The 24213-nt window shown below is 34.4% G+C and overlaps 1 protein-coding gene across 5 annotated transcripts; it reads right to left on the bottom strand.

The window, feature by feature from the left end:
* Window positions 1–128: 128 nt before the first annotated feature.
* On the bottom strand, window positions 129–23939 carry LOC110376170 (synaptotagmin 1). Of its 5 annotated transcripts, none has more exons than XM_021334556.3 (11): window positions 23780–23939; window positions 12868–12967; window positions 11835–11966; window positions 11448–11590; window positions 11049–11147; window positions 10471–10665; window positions 10213–10389; window positions 6292–6409; window positions 5567–5700; window positions 3487–3694; window positions 129–3255 (listed from the first exon to the last, which is right to left on the bottom strand). In XM_021334556.3, exons 2-10 carry the CDS (start codon window positions 12959–12961, stop codon window positions 3500–3502), a joined length of 1287 nt encoding a protein of 428 aa, XP_021190231.1. In that variant the 5' UTR covers window positions 12962–12967; window positions 23780–23939; the 3' UTR covers window positions 129–3255; window positions 3487–3499. The 5 variants fall into 5 exon arrangements, with proteins under 5 accessions (XP_021190231.1, XP_021190232.1, XP_049696285.1 ...); XM_021334557.3 differs by lacking the exon at window positions 23780–23939 and adding an exon at window positions 14110–14268; XM_049840328.2 differs by lacking the exon at window positions 23780–23939 and adding an exon at window positions 14110–14268 and having other exon boundaries at window positions 6292–6400.
* Between the last annotated feature and the right edge of the window lie 274 nt (window positions 23940–24213).

Genomic DNA, 24213 nt, shown 5'->3' with positions numbered 1-24213 from the left:
TGGTCATAAGGAACATGTGTATGATAAGAATATTTGTAATTAGATAAGAAATTGTTCACACACTAGAATTCAGCCAGTCCATTGTTGTTATAATGTAAGAGTCTTTTATAATTTGCTTTTCTAGTTACCTACTTGTTCGCAATCATTTGTAAATAGTGCTTAATTTTTTAATTAGAGGACAAAAATGAAACCAATTGTCTATGTAATTATGTATTATAGACATTTTTATAGTTTACATAATTCATTACTATTATAAACTCTAGTAAAAATTATATTGTGTAATAATAAAATAAAGTATCTAATATTTCTAAACAAAATGTTAATAAAATCTTTAACATAATAATGAGACAATGATTTTTTATTTAAGTGGCAAGTGATATGATAATTTATTTTATCAATCCGTTTCAGAGTTAAGTATATACATTATATCTATGATAACAATTTTGTGTCAACAAAATTACAAGTATATTTTATATAGTTGGTGCAAGAGATGGGCAAGTAAGAGTTACAGATAAACCCTGCATAGTTGTGAATATCTGAACTACAAATGAAAGTTTCATTAACATTGGTTACACTTTTACGATTCTAAAGTTAGCAAAGGAGTTTGTAACAAACAGCAATGATTACAACAGCCCAACACATTAACACCACTTTGTATGATACAAGCTAACTATTCAATGATATAACATTTTACACTTAAAGTGTGATTAAATTTTTATTTCACTCATAGAGATTGCTATACAGGTTTCCAATTGAAAATGTTTATCAACCTGGATTGAGAACGGTTTTACATACCAAACACTTCTAGTGTATGTCGTCAAAGTTAAATGACACAAATAAAACACTCATTGTTCTTTCTATACATTCTATCGTGATATAAATAGACTATTTATTTTAATGTGAAGATATGTGTTTTTACTTATGTCATTGTAACTTTGGTCTCTAGTCATCCACAGTTATCATATTCAATGAATAATTCATTGGTATTATTTGAGATTAAATAGTAAATGTACAACCTTTTCAGTAGAGTTCAATCAAATTGTAAATGTTTGATAGGGCTGTGATGACTATAGTGAGGGAAGGTTACTAACAGCATGAGAGTATGTACGAATCATGTATTATGTAGTTCCGATATTTCTTAATATTACGTTCTAGCGATTATTCACATATTTCCTGGCGTTTGTTCTTAATATTACAAAATGTTAATAATAAATAGCGTTTGAAATATCTATATTGTCAATTCTACCGAGGCGCAACCGCTCGATCTGCGCGGTCAGGGATTATAAAGTAGTTGAGTGGAGCTGCAACAGATTCACGACAGATGCTCTGTATACCAGAATATTTTCATTTATCAAGTTTTATCACGACGAAAATATTTTCGTCTGATTTGCTGTTATCAGCATGTTCATTATCATTTCGTCGAGGCGTATTTTTAACGACAGAGGCAAACTGATTTCTGCCTTTCCTGTCAATGAATCTGTTACAAATATAAATAAGTTCTATATTATATTAACATAGTAATTATATTTATTGTTAAATACAGTACTTGAACCACAAGTCTATTCCTACTTGTTTCGTGTTGGTGCACTTCTAAATTTACTTGAAGCCCGACTCCATCACCCCTATGGGTACATAGATATACGTACATAAGTATAATGTGATTGTGGAATTTAACATGTGATTACATTATATACACAATAACACATATGTTTGAGATCAACAACAGTCAAGCTTTAGCTAAGTATGTAGGTATAAATAGGTACTCGAACCGCAAAGTTAAGAGATGGTTCGATGATTGTTTACCTACCTAACAGTAATACGTTGGTACCTCGAACCGATACGAATGAAATAGGATAACTTGCGACGAGATTTATAAATCGCTCGAGACGAACCTTACCGACACGACGAGACGAACAGCAGTCTAATCACGATTTTACATTATATCGTAAAGAACCATTTAAACGATTTTGAACTATTCAACAGTATAATTTTAAAGTATAAGTATGTATTTTTATTTGTAGGTAGTCTTATACGTTTGACTAGTTTCGATGATACCACGTATATTGAGTGTCCATTTCGTAACTATAAAATAAAAATAAATTATTCTACCTAACCTAAATTATATAAGTATTTTTTATACTTAATTCGAACATAAGACTAACGAACTCATACAGATAAATCGATGGACACTGGACTTCAGAAGATAATAATTAATTTATAAAGAATGTCATGTCTTAAAATAATAATGATTAGGTACCTATACAATAGGCCTATTGTTCCTCACAAGAAGAGAATAATACTATCCCGACAAAATATATTTTGTAGTCTAATAACAAATTAAATTATCTAAACGTAAACTAATGTAGCCGGCACATTCTCTTCCCCTGAGGAACATTGTTATTATTATAATAAAAGGGTATCAATACTATAACACTTATATGATAGTAAAATAGAATGTAATAAATTTAACAGGATACAACTTATTTACACAGCTTCATGTAATAGGGTTTTAAATGAAATATATTTTCGATTACATTTACGTCAAGTAACGGCTTTTGATAACAAAGCACACTTATTAAACGAAGCTGATTATTTATTAGCGAGAACATTAAAATAAATTAATATTAGACGCTAAGAACATGGAAGTAGCAAAGGAATTCTAACAACAATCCCTACACTCCTCACAACAACTTACATATTGCTAATCCAACATCCTTATTATTTAGCAAGATACGAGTATTAGATAGTCGTGACGAGGTGACAGAATAATTCTAGTCGATACACTTGCGTCGATGCAGTCGCTAATGCAATCAAGTCATCTACCTACATAAACTGTTGTGTCTGTAAACTACGTTATCCGTGCGACAACCCAAAACCAATCGCGTCGGAACTGCACAGATGCAAACTTATCGCAGATAAACCATGCACAGTTTTCGCATAGAATTTGTAAGCAACATTCTATTTAGCGAAATCATTACGTGAGGTTTTAAAACATTTAAATCTTTGGAATTACTTACAATTTTCACCGAAATATTTAAGTATTAAATTTTAAATCGGGAACGATTAAAGACAACATTTAAATCACATTTATCAAGCGCTTGGTAATGATAAAGTTCTAGGGGGACACATACTGGATCCAACACAATATTTTAATACGTATAACTAAACAGCAAATATTCTAAATTAAAAATAAATAATTATAAAGTCGCTTATTCTTCACACTCGTACTTCAGTTTGGTTTTTCTGCTTCTTATACTGAAAATTATTACAACATCAACGTTTTAGAATATTATAAAACTTTTACATTTAATTTTATGCATGTGACTAACGATAACTATTAGCTAACTAATGAATTAAAAGTTAATTATGAATTAATAAAGAACACGTTACCTGTTGTAGTAAAATTTTCTTGCTTTGTTGAGCTAGATTAGGAAAATTATACAACTACCTAGTGTTGTAAGCGTTGTAGGTAATACAAGGACGCACCTCAGTTCAGCGTTTAATCCTTCTTCTCTCCATCATCGGGGTCTTTGAGTGTGTGCCATTGCGCGATGGGGCGCCTCGGGCTGGCCAGCATGTCGGACCAGTGGCGGAGCTCGGTGCCTGACGCGTTGTAGCCCAGCACCACCTTGCCGATAGGCTCCGAAGTGCCGATGCGATCGTAGTCCACCACGGTGATCACTAGGTTAACTTTCTGTGGTGCGATTCAGATTAATGATATATCTAGTGAAAGCACAAAGTGACTTTTCTATGATAATAAGGTAACTACGAGAGCTGAGAAAAATGAGTTTGTCTTGTTTTAGTACTTAAATGATTATACCCGACTCCTAATTTAAATTTTCAATATATTACATATTCTGTAATAATCGTATGTAGGTATTTAAATTTTAGAAGAGTTTAGAGACAAATTAAATACTTTTGGTTCATTTATACGAAATTAATCTAGTTTAGTATGTTATGTTCATGATTATCGTGACTTTGTACACTCCCCGATGTTTTAATGTGCTTTTAATACCAGTGTTAGTAAAAAATATTAAAACACAAGGAAATGCACAAACTTGATAAGCACGAAATAAGTATTTAAACCAGACTAATTAAGGCCTACATTAAAATTAATATTTTCTAAGCTCTCGTGAAGCGAAACTAACTACGTAAGTACTCTTATTATGATGAAATGTACATACATACATACATAATGTGCAAATATATAAACAAACTAGAGTACCCACAAGCATATGTATTTTAGTATGGTCATTTAGATATTGAACCAAATAATACCATGAAGCTGTAAACTTTTTAAAAATTCATCTAATGTGGCGTTTTCTGTTGTATATTTGATAAGCCACCACAAAAATACCATCAAGGTATTGAGTTTAGCATATTTAGTATATTACAAGTAGTTATCAGAAATGTAAAAAGTCCCAAGAGCACAATTTATTTTAATTGTTTAAGGTAATTTTTGTGTCTTGTTTAGAATGGTGTAATATTTTGTAGATGTAAGAAAATATAGACAAAAAAGGCAATATCAGCATAAGATGAATAGATATTTCAGATGAAAGCACAGTAAACAGTAATATTTCTACTTTAGCAAACCTTATAAGTACAACAGCATAAATAGAAGGTAACAGCAATGTACGATACATACCTCACAATAAATAAATAACGCAACAGGGGGACAAAGCATTCATACGGAAAAGTATACGAAAATGTGGAAAAATATTAAGAATGCAGAAGAAGAACGAGGAACTGGATTCCTTAAACCATAAGTAATTACAGTTTGAAGTAACCAAATTGCAATGCAGTCACGAGGGGAGATTGCTAACACCACTCAGAGTTGGAGGGGATACAATATTAATTAAAGTCAAAATGTTACATTTCTACAAAAAATGAAAACCTTCAGTCGAAACACGCACGCGGTGTTACAAGTGAAGGTCGACATTTTAAAGTGAATGAAATATAAAATATTGACTTTGAACAATATAAAAAGGAAAAGATGGGGGCGGGCCATTCGGGAACAGAGACAGATGATAGAATGATCCATGAAACAGCAGAATCTATAGGTACTAGGGGAAACTACACATGTTCTAACTAGACAACATCTATAGAAACACAAAAGAACATACCAAACCATAAATAACTTAGGACATACAACAATCAAGAAACTGCATACTAACAACAAATATTTACGTAGAATGATCTGAATTTTGAGTAAATAATTCCATAAAGATTTGTGTTAAGCCAGTAGTCACAGAAGCTATAGCTTCTTAAATTAAAACAAACATAAGAGCAGATAAAATGATACAACACAAATATGTTATGTAAAGGATAGGAACGGGTATGGATGCAAGTGGTGTACATAATTCATATAATCACAACAATTAGTCCACAACATCAAATCGTGCACAGTTAAGACAATTTTAATGAAAAATACATAAAGGTAGAAAATTTTAGGGCAAATAAGATAACTTGTTTGAAGGAAATGATATTTCAGTATGTATTTTTCATTGGTTGGTTTGTCCAGACTATGCGCTGCGACATCGAATTTTGCATGAATCTCGGCTCGCACCTGTATCTGTTCGAATGGTACTTCAAAAGTAAATGACTCGTTGTAATAGGGATTCAGTGTGCATTTCTTGATGCTCGTTTTCTTCTTCTTGAGACGTTTGCCATTTTGCATGAGTGCTATCTTTACGTACGGATCTGTGCGCAGGCGCCGCAACACGAGTCGAATATGAAACAGACAATTTTGCTTCTATTAGTTACAAATGTAAACACTATGTTGAGTTGAAATGACAAAACAATTGAAATTATTATTTTCTAAATGCTTTAAATATAGGCTGTGAATTTAAGTAAGTATATGATGTTGGTAAAATACTTGTGTTTGGAATAAATAGTGCATGAACTCGTGAACTGTAAAATAGTAGTGTAAATGATATTAAATATGTACAAAACTTAGAATTCGATATGAAAGTTAATATGGATCAATGAAGCTACATAATTATTGCGATATCTACGATTATAGAGTTTCATATTATGAAATGGTTTAATTGAATGATGAGAGTGTTAAGAACATGCAATGGGTATAGGTAGGTATAGATATATTCAATCGTTTATGTGATGCTACCATAGTGAAAAGTATACATTACTATGCTCTTACAAAAATATTAAAAATACTTATAGTAGGTAAGTACAGTTACCCTAAAACCCCTGTGAAATTAGATATCTGTGTTATCAGTGTTTTTTGTTCATATGGTAAACAACTAAGGCCGTACATTATGTTTGTAATATTACCTGATAGACCGCCCACGTCCATTTTCTTCAAGTTCTTAGCTTCCAAAATGACAACTGTCAGTTTCCCGGCCGTCGGTACATAACGCAATGAGAAACAAATGTCTCCCAACTTGTTGTCCTGCAAAATGCAACATGTAACATGACTGTTTGTTCAATATCCAACGAACATGGATACTTTCCCACGACAGCGAATGTACGAAGTAGAACAACCTGTATAGTACGTGAATGTAATCAATTCTTTGTACGAAAGATATTCTTTTATCTCTGACGTAATCAAAGGTATTATGCTGATGTTTCTCTTTGTAAATGTGTTTTTAAATTTAACATTGTCAATAAACAGAGTTGAACAAACAGTTTATTAGGATGTGAGTTGTATGGAAGATAATATAGGAAAAGTTGTGTAAGGAATATAGCGTTCTGAGAACGGGTTTGAAAAGCTATTCATAAAACATAGAAAAAATATGGGCCATAAATAACGCGGCTTAGGGCGGACCAGGGCACTCAAAATCTCGTAACACGAAATAAAAAACAAATAAACATAACAATAGCTCCGTGTAGTCACCTAGAAGCGTATTTATGGTTGTTGGTTTATCGGCACAGGGCTTCAGTTCAGGGAAGTTAAATATTTACCTTTCATGAATATTCATGTCAATGTTTATTTTACAAAACCACTGAAATTCTGCGCCGACCCACGTGCTTGGGACGCATAGCCCGTAAACAATTGAGATTAATAGCCTCGAAAATAATGGAATTTGCAGCTAATCATACGCACATTTGACGAACACTTTCATTGCGTTACATATAACGTTTTAGCACATATATGTCACTTTATCTAATAATATAAATTAAACACGATACATATAACTCTTTGGAACATAATTCTAGACGAACAAAATAAATATATACATCAATGTTCATATCAAACCTAATATGAAGCAGATTTCCGCTGAAATATATAAACTTATACTGGTAGGTAGTAGGATAGAAGATGAGGAGTGTGTTTATTACGATCTGTTGCCGAAATGAAGCCAATTTATCATTTTTGTTACACCCAGCTCAGATCATCAAAATGCGAGAGAAGTATGTAATCTAGGTCACCTCTCCTATACTTTGCTACTATTTGACCCTCACCCTACAGCAATGAGTACACCCTACCAACTAATATCAACATGTTACCTTGAAGAATGTGCCTAATCTGAAAGAGAGACTAACCATTTTAGGAACAGATCGCAATTAGCTAAACAATACACATATAGGTACAATACACACATACAACGAACAATATTGAACCATTGAAGAATTATAGCAATATTACAGAAGATAGAAGTCGTTGCTTACCTGACTGACATAAAACATGACGATAAAATCTTTAAGTACTTCGAATATTCGAAGTGTTCTTCAATGGATCTCTTAGAATAGTACTAGGTATATATACATACATACATCGATAGGTGCTATTGAGAACAGCACACTAAACAGTAAACAAATATTTCAATATCGTTCTAGTGTTATGACGGTGTTAGTTATAAGCTGCGCCTTGTGAGTTTTTGATAAAGGTGTAGCTAAACTTGTTCTCAAAGGAAATGTACTGGATTGATTTTCCGATCTTCAGATACTTTTTATCCGAAAAATATAACTGATAATTGGGTTTCATGACTGATTAATGTTTAACTGACAAAAAAGTATAATTCTTCAGATAATTCATTTGATCTGATGATTGCAAAATCAACGTGTGTACATCCCGGTAGAACAGCTATTTATTTTTGTGTCGTCAATACTATAGAAGCTAATTCCTGGCATATAAAGCTTCTAAAGAAGAGAGTTCCGGACGAAACACATTGTGAGGTCCATAGTCAAATATAGTTGTACGAGTTATACTGTCTAGTTAATTGTTATAATAACTGAAGTGACCTTCACAACGCGCTTCCCCTTGGTTACACCAATACCACAAACATGCAATAAGTACATATTGGTTCAGTAGGATATTACTAGGATCTTCTTTCGTTGGTCAGAAGGTGACCTGCAACATACTTGAACAAGTGCATCATTAATCATTAAATATTTATCATGATGATGTAACGTAGACACAAGATGTAGTCACATGGGCAACATCAAATTACACACGTAGGGAAATATTTGTGCGATTGTTTGTAAGATTTTGTAATTTATAAATTTTGTCATGTCTGAGTAGTGAAGGAACCAATGTACTTATATTGGATAACAGTGAATAACACCAATACATAGCCAATTAATCGTGTATCACAAATAACTCTGATTTGTCATTTCGTTCGGATTCACGTCAATACGAAGGTATAAACAGTGATTTGGACACAAAATGGCAAGTCAGATAATGTACGAGCACAATAAGATGACAAACATGCAACATTCCCCAGCCGCAAGATAAAAATAAAATCAAAGTGTCGGATGGATATAAATAATAAGACGTAATAACAGAAAATAATGTATGACGGGTGATCACAGGTTAGGTGAATAATTTTCAGAAGTTGACTGATGTGGATCAAACATTATGTTCTCACAATGCTGCCTAACAACCTAAAATTAATAACGTATGGGTTTGAATCTTGGCCCAATGTCCTTTACATACTGTTGAATAGATTGAAGCTTGCTTATGAATATGTGGTTGAATAACCTTTAACCACTTGTCGGTTTGGTATAAACAGCACGCCATTTTGAATACGATTCATGTACCTATATAATTTAAATAGTACCTAGATAATCTTGATGTGTCTCAAAATAATACTTACGTGAATGATCATTTCGTTTTTGAAGCGGCATGCAAGATTGTTCAGGACACAATCAAACACAGCCAAGCAGAGCAGAGAAAATATGGAGAAAAAGAGAAAAACCAAGTAAATACATTTTTGCTGTCGAAATTAATTTTATCAGAAAAATAAATGACGACTCAATCCATGTTGAGGTCCCTTGACTGGCGAGATTTTCTCCTTGAGGCTTTTATGAAATAAATAAATTATTAGATAACATCGTCAAGGTTCCTCGTATAAAAAAGTGCAGTAAAATTGTAAAAATTTAGACCATTCTTCCAATAAATACTTAAACAAAAAATCTAGATGAATAAAAATCTGGTAAAAATTGATGACATTTGACGGACTATTTATAAATGGATGAATAAAATGGTAAGTTGGATTGCATTGATTGTAAGAATGGCGAAATGTTAATTAAAATAATGCTGTTCTGCCAAAACACAAATCTAGTAAGTAACAAAATTTGTAGTCAGATGTAGGTTCGAGTAACTCGTGTGGCTGTCGTGTGTGTTTTGCCAGTCTAGCCTAAGCTAAGAAAAAATATAAAATTGTCTTCTTAGTTCATATTTTGCAGATACGTATTTCGTTAGTGTTGTTGACTTATTTCTATATGTGCATTAATTATTCGTAGGTATATGATGTTCCTAGTTGGTAGTTATTTGTGATCTGAATTGATGTTGATGTGACCTGGGTGTGATTGTCAATTGTACCAATTGTGATTTGTTGCAACATCTGCCTAAGACAGTTAGATTATTCCCTAATAGTTCAAAGCATAACGTAGAATCGAGTATTACTACTGAAGTATTTTAGGCCCAACGTGCAAAGCTTTATTATTGAAGAAAATAAATTCACCTTTGTGTCAAACCATGTCAATAGTTCCATAATGATTTAAATAATATATTTTTTAGTGTGAATTGCTCTCTCATCGTTCGTTACAAGCATTTTGCTTTTCATTTTATAAAGACGAAGATAATAACTACAAATATTGCCTATTTAAAGTAAAGCATGTGTCGGTAGCTTTTGTGCTTCCCGACCGACACGTCGGAATTTAAATGTTCATTTACATTTGTACAAATACTTGGATGTTTCAAGGTGGACGATAATACTTGAGATATTTTTTGTGTGTGTGTATCCGCACCTGCCCCCCTTCGCCTTCAACACTCTGCAGCTCGCGCCACTCCTCGATAGTCTGTGCCAAGTCGACCTGGCACAGCGGCACCTTCACCTCACCGATCTGGTCATGTTTTGAGAACCGATCGAAGTCAAAGATGGCGAACACAAGAGTCTTGTTCATCGCATCAGCGTACGGCACGTTCTGTATAAATAATTTGGGAATGAATAACATTATGTCTGTAAAACACTTGAAAATTAGGAATTCGTGTCACCTTTGACTTACCTTGAACACAAATGTTTCGTTGAAAACGGGACTTAGAGTCTTCCGATGAACTTTCGTTTCAAACTTCTTCTTCTTGTCAGGGAGTAAGTAAACTTTAACGTAGGGGTCAGACGTACCGCCCATGTCTAGGGCAGGGAGTTCTTCGGCTTGAATAACAGTAACAGACAAACTGTTGCTGTTAAAATCATATTCCAGCTGCAAACAAAGCCTTCAATTGAGATCAACGCTTAAAATATAAGACAATGATAAATGTCAACTATTAGAAACTGCTCGGTCCCGATGTGTAAAGGATTTGATGATGCAGTTAATTCTTGTTATTGGCCATAAGCGGCATTCGAAGACTTTGTAACGGAGTGGCGATGAGGTCATAAAACAAATTAACGATTTGAATGAATGGGTTAATTACGATGCTAGTAAAACCATACTCTAGAGAAATTATGTAAACAGATGTTTGAGGTTTCTGCATTCTGCGAGATATTAAAATGAAGTGTGAAAATGGACACTTGTTTAGTCTATGTTTACAAACCGGTCAGTCAATCTTCACGGGGCTTTAGTACGCAGGGCTCGTTTAAACATACCTTGTACTGGAGTTTTCCTAGCTTCTGTTCCTCTTTCTTGGAGTCGCCGTCATCCGGTTCCTCCGCATTCTCCGTGAGCTCCTCCATGTCAGGCTGAACCTACATGCACGTCCCGCGGCAAATTTCATATGAATATCGTATTTCTTAAAAATAGCTGATACCAAATCATTTATGAGCCTTACAAATAGTAACTTTCTTGATTTTCAAAATTGTCCACTTCAAGTCAGGGAAAACAATAAATAAGCGGAAACACCTATTTGTTTTTAATCAAATGTGATTGTAAAAATCAAGCAAGTAGCTATTGATTTGAAGAGATCAGTCAGGCGACCGTATACCAAAAGTATTTCGAGTCGTTTTTGGGGATGTTGATGTAAATGACGAATAGTACCAAAACATTACCTTCTCCTTGTAAGCGGAACCAAGAAGCTGGACGGATTTTAGGTCGACACCTTTCATTCCCTTTTTGCCATCCTTGGAGCGTCGCTTGCGGAAACACCGTCTGATGCAGCAGAAGCATATTCCGAGGACCACCACTCCCACACCTTGACAAACGTTTAACATGAATTTGACGTTCTTACACTCACATCTTTTTTATCTACTTTTGCTACTACATCTACTACAACCACCCGAAAACTGTCTAAATAAAAAGTTTTCCTAGTCAAAGTCCCAAAAATGAATTAAATATTGATGAATATGCTGGTGATCAATGCTCGATCCTTCTCAGTGTGAGAGGAGGCCCGTGCCCAACAGTGGGACGATAAAAAGGCTGTAACAGATTATGCTTACCGACAAGTATGGCCACCAGCTGCCAAGGTTCTATGTTCATCTTGCGAGCTATCTCCGCTGTCTTCTCTCCGATGCTCTCCTGCGTCGGAGGCACGGTCGACGATGTTATCGGCATCGGAGGTTCTGTACTTGCTGCAGAAGTATTTTATTGTGAGAATTATAGATTTAAAGGTATCATACTCGTATTAGTAGGTAAGTTATTCTCATGCAAGCGTGACTACAAGTTAATTTGGATGGTAACTCTACTTAATGCTCATTCATTAATAGAGTATAGTTTGTCCCAATGTCGTTGTGAACTCCTGTTACTTAGTTCTGATATTCAGAATAATATTCTAGATAGGGAAAATTAAAAAAAAATGAAGGCTCTGTATATTCTGCTAACCCTAAGCCTGCCTAAATATCTGGTTTGGCATAAGTTAGCTAAGTATTTCATTAATATATATTGTTTGCATTCATGCATGACAAGGGAATAGTGGATATCTCATTAATAAGGTGTAACTGTAGTGTTCATTTATAGGCACGCTAAAAGGGTAGATTTTCATTCACTTATTTAGACAAAACATGCCATTGTGGACAATGCTTAATTTGTATGTTGCATAATGACTAGTGTAAAGCTTTAAAAAGTTGCTGTATAAATTAAACTCGACCAGTGTAACAATCATTAACATTTGATAAAAACTGATTAATTAGTTCGCCAACATTTTTACAGCAGTATTGAACCTTGAGACAAATATTAATTGTTACGTAAATATTATAAAAAATGTATCCTTATTATGTCTCAGAAATGTGTCATTTTATAATATTAATACTCTGTGGTTATTACGGTCATAAAACTCTTAGCAGATATGAATTAGAAGGGTCTGTCCGAAACGTTCATTCAGGACCGAAAATATGTAGAACTGCTGAAAAACCACCTCCCACACAAAAACGTTGGTAGATAGCTATTATTGGTATATTACTTGTATTGTAAAGGCTGTAGATCTGTCTAGAAAGCTAGATAGAGAAGTAAAGGCTATATTTAGTGTCGTCTTACTGTTGTTCTTCGATGTAGGCGTAGTTATTTCGTCCGCCGTCTCGGGGCCCGCCTCGCGCCGCCACCGCAGCAGCGTATCAAGCAGCGGCGACATGATTGCCTGTCACACATTTAAAAATAAAGTCAGAGATTTTTTTTATTTCAAATAATCCCTTAGAAGCTCTTTCAAAACGTCAAAGTAGTTACACGGTTCCAAAGAGTTGGATAAGAGTTCATTACATTTCATTCGACACCCCTCCACTCTTTATACACGCCTAGTACCTTACGAAAGGCTATCAGTCTAAAAATCTACAGAATTACAACAATATCTGGAATGTCTATTATATATCTCCGTAAATTAATCCTTTGAATTGATTGCTGTCTGTTCCACTTGGCAAATGGAATGCCTAACTTATCTAAGCCCCGAACTAGACCAAATGGGACCAGAAATATTGCCCTACATATCTTAACTGTTATTGATCTATATGTCGGCGTGAATTTGATGAATTTGTCTAGCAAGTAATTTGTCCTTCTCGGATTAATTGGATGACAGGGAGTTTCAACTCTTTAACTCGGTTTAAAAAATCTTTATCAAAGAAAATGAGAATCCGTTTTAAGTAATACACTGTAACAGATGAAAATATATAACTATTTAATGCTGATATTAACGGCCATATTCACAGACAATTTTTTGCTTTTGGTTTAAATTTCTCGTAGCATTCTCGACGAGAGTTTAGAAACTAAAGTCGTTTCTGTTGTTAGTCTTTGTCCCTGAAAACTTCCTTGACTTATATTTAGAGGGAAGTGGGGTAAGTGCACAACCCACCTACGATAAAGTGTTTCACTGTCATTGAAATTATTGAATGTTATCATAAGTCTTATAATAGATAATAAAAAAATATATGAATTATTTATTTGCAGCAACGGCTAACGCTTGGTTTCAGGAGAGGTCAGCGACGGTAAAACTGTCAAACTCAGGAAAGACTTACGCTCTATGTATACTGTATATAGCTACTTAGGGACACTTAGACATTTACGGCCATGTATAAACGCCTTGTTTTATATTAACATGCTCGAGTAGGGATAAATGTTTTGTTCCGTCGTACAGATTAAATATTACATGTAAGGGTGTGTAAAATCAGTTAATGTGAAAAAATATCGACAGAAAAGATCTGAAACAACCTATTGCTGAAATGGTAATTGCAGTATTCGACGTACCGTTTCGATCGCGCCCTTTGGCAATGAGAGCCTAACACCACTGACCTTATATTTGATCCCCTATTGAGTTGGTCGTCACTTTATCTAACAAAAAGTCTTTATGTAGTCACTTAGCACGGGTTTGGTACATTTCTGTCGAATATTGTGTTCGACTGGAACCACCACTCGGTACTGAAGCCAGGATGGCGGAGCTGCGCGCGCATCCGATCGATTGCCGCTGCGCGATGCGATGCCTCTACGTTCAGTTCCTGGCCAAGTCCCGATGTTTACGTCACTAGTTGCGTACATTGACGGCCAAGCTTAAAATGTTAATGGTTCAATGTACGTCGAATCTGTATCGGTGGTAAAATTTATCGAAAGTCACGCTAAACATAGCTAGCTCACATAGAATTTATTGATACCGAAGAGTTTGCGCTATTTTACCTACGTTGATATTTTCCTACATATTTTGATAACTGGTAAAGTAGCAAATACAAGTTATCAACCTATATCTATTATATAAGATAATTACATGATTGCTCTCGTACGCCTAGAGAGCTCTTTCTCAGTTTCGAAAACAAAAACTACTTCTGCCATAAATTAAAAAGGAAAACGGATGTCTAAAATTATTCCTTGACTACTGAAGTCTCCTACTTACTTAATTATCTATCGTTAATGCGCACTCAGCAAATATCAATCATAATTTTGTATGAATTGATATTTGGTTGAAGAAGTCTGGAAGTATTGATTTAGGTATATACGAAACTACGTAATTTAAACAGATTTAAAGACCTTCTTGATCTCCTTAACTCATTAATTGTTTTTTTTTTTAATTTTTTGCTACGTCTTATTTCAGCTTATCATTTTATATCGCTAGATCGTTTAAATCTCTCCAAATAAGATAATAGGTATCTGTTTTCTAAAAGGTGGCATCCTTTTCTTAGAATTTCTCATCTGACTATTTAATCCTCCGATTAATTTTGACTTCATTGGGAGAATTTTGTATCCCGGTAAACCTTTATAATACTCTTACAGTATTTTGTTCAGAACTTTAGATGAGTTTTACGTTAAAAAGACTTGAGCGAAATGGTGATTTTAAATGTAGATTGCTTTAAAAATCTTACATGATCCCCAGTCCAATTAAGGCTCATTCTTTGTATATAAAAGGTCGTTAGGTAGATGTCAACCGTTATAATGTATACAGGATCTAATATAGAGTTTTAAAATTAGAAGTGTTGCTGTGTTATCATGGTCCTAGGGCTCGCCGAGACGCCGCCTCGCCCACGCGGTCGCATGTAAACTTAGGACAATGACGGTTCATTTCACAATTATTATGTCGTTAGACTTTCTGATATCTTGACACTAAAAAACAAATGAAGTTCTAGAAAGTTATATTTAGACCTTATCTTATACAAATAAAAACTAATATTATGCTGTTCGGTATATTTTTTCCGCTTCTATTAGACAGACAAAGTTAAGCTTGAGCACACATTGTCATTGATTAACTGTAAAGAAGCCGTTTGTGAGAAAGGGTTAAGGTCTACTAAACAAAGAGTAGGAAAACGAAACCCCTATATCTTATCATGTCAAGTAGGTACCTACCTATAGCTACCTATATACGAAAATCAAGCCTTCGCACCCTTCTCCGTGTCTAAAGTTCTAAATCATTGGCATCTACATAGTTGTTAAGATCCGTCAAGGTAAAGTAGATGTAATGAAGTTAAAGTTTTGAAAATGATTAGTGTCCCCGTTTTCGCACTTTTGTTTATTGTAAAACCGTCAAGATTAATAAAAAAATCTATTAACAAACTAAAGCTTGTCGTTATTTTATTACGTGTATAAACGACATTTCATTTCAGCCTTACATTCGCTATTACGTAAAATTTCAATTAAAATACGTTGTGTATCGAGAAAGTAATTTTAACTGGTTTAATAAAGGTGGCAAGCATCGTGAAGGAGACGTTTTATGGGAAATTTACTACCTATTTCAAGTTTATAGAAAAATGTGGAAGTGGTCAGGTTGATATTTTTATGCAGCAAAATATTTTTTATGCAATTTGTTCTAATTCATCTTTACTAGTACAATATCGTAAAGTGCACAAAGAGATGGATAGCTAAGTACTTAATTTACTCACTACATTTACTTAAATTCATTAGTACCTAGATGAATTTAATTTGCGACTAGCAATCCGGCAAATCCGGAAAATATTTGAGCATCCACATTGAAATTAAAGATGGCTGGAAGCAGTCTCGACTCTTCTCTGAGACTCACGTCACCGCGTCAAGTTTCATGGGCAAGAACTTGAACCTACCTATATTAATTTGAGATATATAAATAGGTAGTTTACGTTTAATATTGACCGAGATTCGCACTTAAAATATTACCACACTGAATGTCGGCCACCTACTAGAATCGATAGCCATAAGCCAAGATGAAAAAATAGGATATTTATTTGGGTCCACATAAAAGAATGAAGCCAGAGAGCTCGTAAACAGCAGTGTATTCACTAAGATACTTATACCTAACATATCTACCTATAGCCAGAGCTGCTATAAATCTCGCTAGCAGAATAATCCTATTGCACCGAGGCGTTGAATATAAATGTACGTAAGTAGGAAAATGTGTGAAGAGCTCGAACAAAGGTTGATAGTTTAGGAACAGGATAGACTTTTTATATTGCTAATGTACTGAAGATGTAGTTAACATTATCTTCTAATTTAGTATTTCAGCCCCAAAAACACTATATATGCAAATTTCATCCTTAAAGATAAAATACACATTAAAAAGACCTTTGTCCTTTATTATTATGCAGGTCAGTTCTAAGATCTTTCACTCTGTCAGTACCGTAATAAAGTTGCCATTGTCATCATGAAATCTTGAAAAATACGGTGGCAGATTAAATTTTATGCGAGCTCGCAACTGTGTGAAAAACTAGGTATTGGAAAAAGCTTGGAATAACTCCAAATGATGTGGATACGAGTGGTGGCGGACGACCTTGAGGAAATCGGAGTCGCCCTTTGCTACAAGTGCTGCCGTCGGTAAGTCAGCTTAAAATCTCTAATAAACGTTAGTGTTCAAATTCTTCCCGCAGGCCTTACTTTTGTTAAGGTGGGTAATTTAATAAATCGATCTGTTTACTCCGTCCTTTAGTTTGTGAAAACGGCTTGCAATTTTCCAGCGCTTCGTACACGTGTAAGTATTGGCATGTGTATGTGTTGTATTTTATGTAACGCATGTCCTGTTATAGGCCAGTATTTTATTCTTTGAGGTTACGATGTTGCTCACGACGGCGAAAATATTGTCAAGAAAATCTATAAAAAAGATCGTCATAAACTCATTTCGGCGAGACTGGAAGCTCAACATTATCGGGTATCAAAAAGCTAATAACAGAGGATCCTATTATATTGGTAAATTATTATTTTCGAAACATCAGAAAGAACCTATCATATTTTTCTAATGAAACCGTAATTCCAGAGGGGTATTTGTTAGAGTGGTTTATTTGTTAGAAAGTATCTAGATCAATTGAGCTGGGAATTGACAATTCTACATATAACGTACCCACCTAATAAATGTTAATACAGTTAGGAAGTTTTATTTACATACAAAGTTATACGACGAGGTAATATCATGTTATGATTGATATGCAAATTCTCATTCTTCTCCAATATGATAATACAAGTCAAACAGGGCCGATATCGTGTACTCGTGCCTTCGACAAATTAAAGGGACTATCCACGGGTGGTCTACATAAACATAATGTGCAGAAGGCAGATATGATGATGTTATATTTGTTTGTGTGCAGATAGTATTATTTGCGTAAAGCGATAACAGCTCCGGACAGCTGAGATAATGAGAAGCCACGTTTTAGCTAAATGCTGAATGAAATACCAATTTATTTGGATACGAAAATATTTATGTTCATTATTTTAAGTAACTCAACAAGCGCAGGCACATTTACCCAAAATTTATTTTTGCGGACGTGACGTGAAGATTTCCGAGCCATCAAGAAGTATAGACCCAAGCGCCTATGGGAAAAATAGAAGTAGGTAAATAGTCAACATGTCATTTCTGAAATAGTGTAACTTATTATCCTCATACTTAAACATACATAGGTTCATTGTTAAAGCTGTACTTAGTACCCACCATAGTAGTGAGACAGACAATCTTACGTTATTTTGTGATAATACATATACCTGTGATTTATATAGTCATCGGAAGGTTAAGCAGCGCTTGATGCGGTTGGTCTGTGGATGGGTCAGTGTTTTGGATGGCACGATACATCTTTCGCAGTCGTAATGGGTAGTCAGAAGCCAGAAAGTCTGCCAACCAGCCTTACCAATGGTCATCTAGGTAACTGGGTGGGAAGGTTAGTTGGTGGATACAAATTAAAAATAATTGGATGTCAGAGTTCAGCAGAAATGCGTAGGATTTTAGTCGAAGACAAAAGGCGTCCCTTCGTGTAATCAAACAATAATAAAATTGTATGTACAGAAACAACACGTGTTACAATCTACCCACGCTTAGTGAGGGCGTGCACCTCTCCGAGTGGCTAGTATACATCTATTTATGGCATTTACATGGGTGTTATTAATTATGTAATTATTTCCACACCATTATAGAGTATTTATAAACTATTGAACTACTAACCATAACGATCAAACGTCAAATTAATGACAACATTGGTCCAATATCGTATATCGGTACCTATAAATAAATGACTGTTATTTTTTGTTTACATTGTCTTTTCTTCGGGATTTTAATGGCACGAATGTAAGACTAGTGTTAAATACGCCAAGACGCCTTGCCCCGACCAATCGATAAATTAAAGCGATTAAGATATACTAAAGCCTAAATCATCATACCCGGGATTGCTTGGATCGTTGAAAATTGCAAATGCGTCGCAGCGAAGGGTTATGCGCCTACATTCCTCGCTACGTAAGTAGTGATAGCCATCTTACCCGTGCCTAAGCGCTCGGCTGTAACCTATTTCCCTGAATAGCCACTAAGAACGAGCCTCAAGACAGCCGCCTCTAACACTTCCACTTTAAGATTGCAGATCAAAAAGGTTTAATTACAAGTCATGTCAAGCTGGAAAGCTTGTGACTTATTGACGTTGCATTTTAAAATGTATAAAGCAGGCAGGTTAACTGTTGCCTTTGCTTTTATCCCGAACTAACAATGTTTTATTCTTTTTGGTGATTCATTTTGTAGAAATGAAATAGTTATTAAATATTATCATGACTCCCATGTACGTAAATATTTAGTAGAATGCCTATTTATTTGCGTCCAAGTTGGTCAAGGTTCTTAGTTCTATTATGCCCGTAGAGGATTTCACATAAGAACTTAAAAACTCTACTGCTACTTATGTCTAGACAATAGTGACAATCACGATGCAGCAAAACATCTATATTCCACATGGAACCGTTGCCAACCTGACCTCCTTAACCCAGTTAATGGGTCAGACGAAAACCATTAGTAAGACCGGTAGTCAGACTTTCAGGAGTCTCTCACTTCATATCGAATGTCAAATAAGTTCGAATAACAGCCTGGATGAAACTGGATGTGGGTCGGTGTTAAAGGATGGTTCACGAATGGAGGGGTGGGTTAACGAGGTGGGAGCAGATTCATATTACGTGATCAAACCCTTCAATATTAAGTATTTAATTAAGCAGGTATTTCAATACTATTATCCCCTCAATTCAATAAGTAATCCTAAATCACCAAAATATTACTGCACAAGAAAGATTTAAGTATTTATAATTCTACATTATGACCTTTATTAGCAAAATGAAGAAGATCAACGTAAGCTCAGCTTTTAATAAATAATACCTACCTACTAACATGTTTAATCCTAGTGGTTTAACTATTAATCTAGCGTTCCTAGGAAAACTGCCTGTCGTCTGTACAGACCTACGCATTTGAGTAGGTACCTAAGAAGTATTTATAATAAGAAATGTTTTGGGAATTAAGGCAAGAAACTTCTAGAAATATTATTTTGGTAGAAAATAAAGGTTAGATATTGCCATCGGAAAAAAACTATAGGTTCAAAATTAAAAGTCCTTAAGTTTAAAGGAAGTGGAAAAAAATAAGATTTGTATCCCAGAAGCTAACAATGCGAGTTGAAAAGCTTGTGAAAACTGTAGTGCGTAGGTGTTCAACGAATATATTTATTTATATGTTAATCAAATAGCTACCCTGCCTACATGTAGATAGATAAATGCGCACAAATAATGTTAATTATAACTTAGAATAGCAGAGTGTTTATTTAATGAAAGGCACAAGTTGTATCGTATCCGATGTAGAAAGTCGTAGGTGGATAAGAATTTAGAACTGAAGCTAAAGTAAACTCTGACTGCTTTAATCCGTAGACAAGTGACGTCATTTCTCACTGGGTGGTTAAGATAAACATAGAAATATCTATGTCTAAGTATGTACTTACCCATCTTATGACGATCGAATAAATAAAAAAATACTAAATAAATAAAGGCTTTTGCCAATGCGCCAATATAATTAGCGTCGCCATAAATGCATACATTGGAATTTAATAAGTCGGTTTAATTAAAAACTAGATAACACATGATAACGCATATTTAATATAGCTTTATTAAATGGCTGTATTAAATAAAGTCTCATATCGTTATGTACTTTTTATTAAACTTAAAGATATTACTGTTTTAACATGACAAGCCGAGCCCTGACTTATTAAGATCAACAACTAGAGAGTCACTTTATTAAATTATAATCAAGTGGTAGCTTAAAGATGTCAAGCCCGAGGCGAGGGGTTGGTGTATAATCTTTGATCTTTTTGCCGAGCTACTAGTTAATGCTTTGTTGCATGGTATTCTAAACTTAATATACTATGTATGTATTTGTTACTGTATGTATTTCACTGTATAATATTAATTTATTTCTTTTCATCAGGCAACTAAGGCCCATAGCAAATAGGTACATAAATAGTTAACATGACAATACTTTAAACTAATAGATACATATAAAAATAAAAAACAATACATAAATAAATCAAACAAAATAATGACTACAAACTAATACATAATAACAATTATAGTATATCATGTTTTTTGAAAATTCAATCTGTATTCAGAATTGCATTTTCAACGTTGTTATAATAGTAGTAGGTATATCGAGAAACATACTGAAAATACACTTGAAAAGAAACACCTTTCAGCTGCCAACTGGACAGCAATTTGAAGTCCAGTCGAAAAGCTTCCACACTTTTATGAACCTCATTTGCAGAGACCGTAGCTACGTGTGACAATAAAGGTTGTAGTACACGGTTCAATCACGAGAGTTGATAAAATCGATGTCAGTTTCACACGGTCGCTCGCTACGTACCTAGGTACCTTGTTTAAAGTTTACCTGTTTGTGTTGGCAGAAGTTGCCGCTAACTGTTTGTTAGTACTTAAGTTCTGTTGTTATTGGATCAATATTTGTTTCAACTTAAGTGATAATGACAGCTGATTGAACAATTGATGCTGTCTGAGGTGGAATGTTATTTCTTCAAACATGATTCGTGTTTACTCTCCTGCGGCAGTCTGGCGAATAATTTTGAAGTCGGTTGTAACTTAGTTTGCCATTAGCCTTATTCCTAAGGGACGTAGTACGTATAAATAAGTAATATCTTAATCAGTGACGAGTTTTTAATCAAAACGTTTTGAGATTTATTTCACTGTTTCTGATTGTCCTTTTAATTCTATTTATTTCTTTGTTACTGCTTTCCTGTATTCTATTCTGGGAAGCATGTCTCTTTATAATCTACGGGGATATAACGGGAATATAACTCGTAACATTGTTATCACGTGTTAAGTGCAATAAACTTTTGACTTTGTTGTTACCCTCTAAGTTCGTATAAACAAGGGCTAAGTATGTACGTATACTGATTAATCGGATAAGTTAATGACAGCTTAATACTCTGTGTTATTATGTTCAGTAAAGTAGTAAAGTGACCTGTCCACTGTGACCTTTCATACTTTTTAGTCTTTTTGAGTTTATCGTTGAAGTCTAAGTATTATGAAAATTTATGTATGATGTGGCTTGTGTGGTTAACTTATTTTTGGATCGTGAGAGCCCATAATGTGGTTTTTCCTCAACAGAAAGTCGTTTATCCCTTGAGCGTATAATATGTTATGTTTTAAACTCTTATTGTGTTTTATAAAAAATCTAGTAAAAACGATACTTTTTAATTTTGAAAAAGTAATTCCAAAAGGAAATACCCAGTAGTTAAGTCACGTTGGCACAGAGTTTAGTAGGAAGCTGCAAAAGTAGAAGGTCATAAAATAACCTTCTTCCTGACCTTGGTTTGAAAACCAAACAATTTCAAAACGCCATTTTCCTGCAATTCCTTTTTTCTTTTCTTACTTCGTGGTGTTTCTCAACAAAGTAACGTAATTTCTTTGCGTTACATAATAAAGTAGTTCCGCGAGTTTAAGGTCGAAGGTGCTGTAATTGAGTCTTTAAAATGCTTTAATAAAGCCTGCGAATGTCGTAACGTCAGCTCGTACGAACAATAATGACGTTAGGATCTACGTCACGACTACAATGCTGACGATAATCTACAATTTGTTCAACTAAACAAAAGAAAATTGTATGTTTACTTGATCCCTAGTACACCTTCCAAATGTTATTGATATGGATTTATGTAGGTAGGTGTTCTATATAATATACATGAAGGTCGTGTCTACCAACATAGGTGGGACTAATGTTTTATTCATGCTCCCAAAATCTCTACGAATCCCTGTTGAAAAGGGCAATTCTAAATATAATACTGATAATGTAAGTAGAATCAGTTATTACCTACTAACGTATTATGTTCAGTGGAAATAGGTCAATTTGATCAGTAGTTATGTGGTTTAATATTTTATGTCCATGCTATTTGTAATTATTAGTTTTAAAATTTAATAATTACCCATCCTATAATTAAATTGTTATTCAAGCTATTTAATTTTGTAACCCAATCCCGTCCCTGTTTACACGAATTAAATAAAAATCTTTCGGAATATTTGTAAGTAACAACAGAAGTACGAAAAAATAGAATCAGAAAAGAAATATTTTATTTACTAAACTGAAACACTCATAAATATTTACTGAAAAAATTCGGAAGTCATGCCCTTTGATTTAGTTTATTCCGCCCTCACCGACTCGGTGATTCAGAAAAATAGAATATATTTCTCTTTGAAGTATTTCTCCTTGATTGTTCTTGTGGAACCTTCACCAACGTGGTAGTTGTTTGTTAACTTGTCATAATAAGACCATACAGGAGTCATCTTGTTAGCGGGGGCAGGTGAAAAGGGTACAAAAGGGGTCCTTTTGTCCCTAAGTCCACCCTCCATTTTAACCTATATTTCATGTACCTATTCTACATTACAAAAACACTGTGTAGTGTGTACTGGCCACAAACAGTTAACCTTCCATGATTACAACGAACTTTGCGTAAATATTATGAGCACAGGAAACCCGATAAGTAACGCGAGACAAATTCTAAAATGGACGATTATGGGTTGTAATATTTAATTCATGCTATACACAACACGATACAGATACATTGTGAAATACCAGCTCATTCTCAGATATTGTTGGATATAAATAATTGTTGATTAAACTCAAATGCGGTATAAAATTTGCATAAACCTACATGCCATTTTGAATTACGATTATTATGTTAGAACATTCAAAGTAGAGCTTTTTAATATACACTGGAAAATAAACAAGGAGGCTTACCGTTTGTTTATGGAGCACTAAATATGAAAAACAAGCGCACTGTCTATTTCCATGCCGCGGTTGGTTCGGTACACAGCGTGGCTTTTCAGCGCAGTGGTACAGTAGCGTCGCGGGTTGCGCCTGAAACTCGACTGGTTTCTGCGGCGCTGTCGTCGCCTTTGCGCCCCTGCAGCGCCGTTACAGCGGTTTCAGCGGCTTTTATTCATCGTGATGTGATGATTTTTGTTGTTATTTGATAGTGTAATACTGGAGGTATTATGTTTGTAAAGATATAAGACTATTGTTAATACAATAAGTCTAGTAATCTACAGAAAATTTAAAAAAAGTCGTTCAACGCGTGCTTTGGTAGGTGGTTTATTTTAGTGTACTTAATAAAGTACAAATAGGTTGTAATGAAAATTGAAACCTCGATACGTAATTCTTGATTCATTAAT

This window comes from Helicoverpa armigera, chromosome 13 (assembly GCF_030705265.1).
Source record: "Helicoverpa armigera isolate CAAS_96S chromosome 13, ASM3070526v1, whole genome shotgun sequence".
Classification (NCBI taxonomy): domain Eukaryota; kingdom Metazoa; phylum Arthropoda; class Insecta; order Lepidoptera; family Noctuidae; genus Helicoverpa; species Helicoverpa armigera.
This window is presented reverse-complemented; position numbering and strand designations above follow the sequence as displayed.

Bases quoted from the DNA above. Each gene is read 5' to 3' on its own strand.
- LOC110376170 (XM_021334556.3), bottom strand. From the start codon at position 12,961: ATGTCGCCGCTGCTTGATACGCTGCTGCGGTGGCGGCGCGAGGCGGGC. The intron at 10,666-11,048 runs GTATGTTTAAAC...CTTTGTTTGCAG, and splicing joins TAGGAAAACTCCAGTACAAG to CTGGAATATGATTTTAACAG. The intron at 5,701-6,291 runs GTAATATTACAA...GCCTGCGCACAG, and splicing joins GGACGTGGGCGGTCTATCAG to ATCCGTACGTAAAGATAGCA.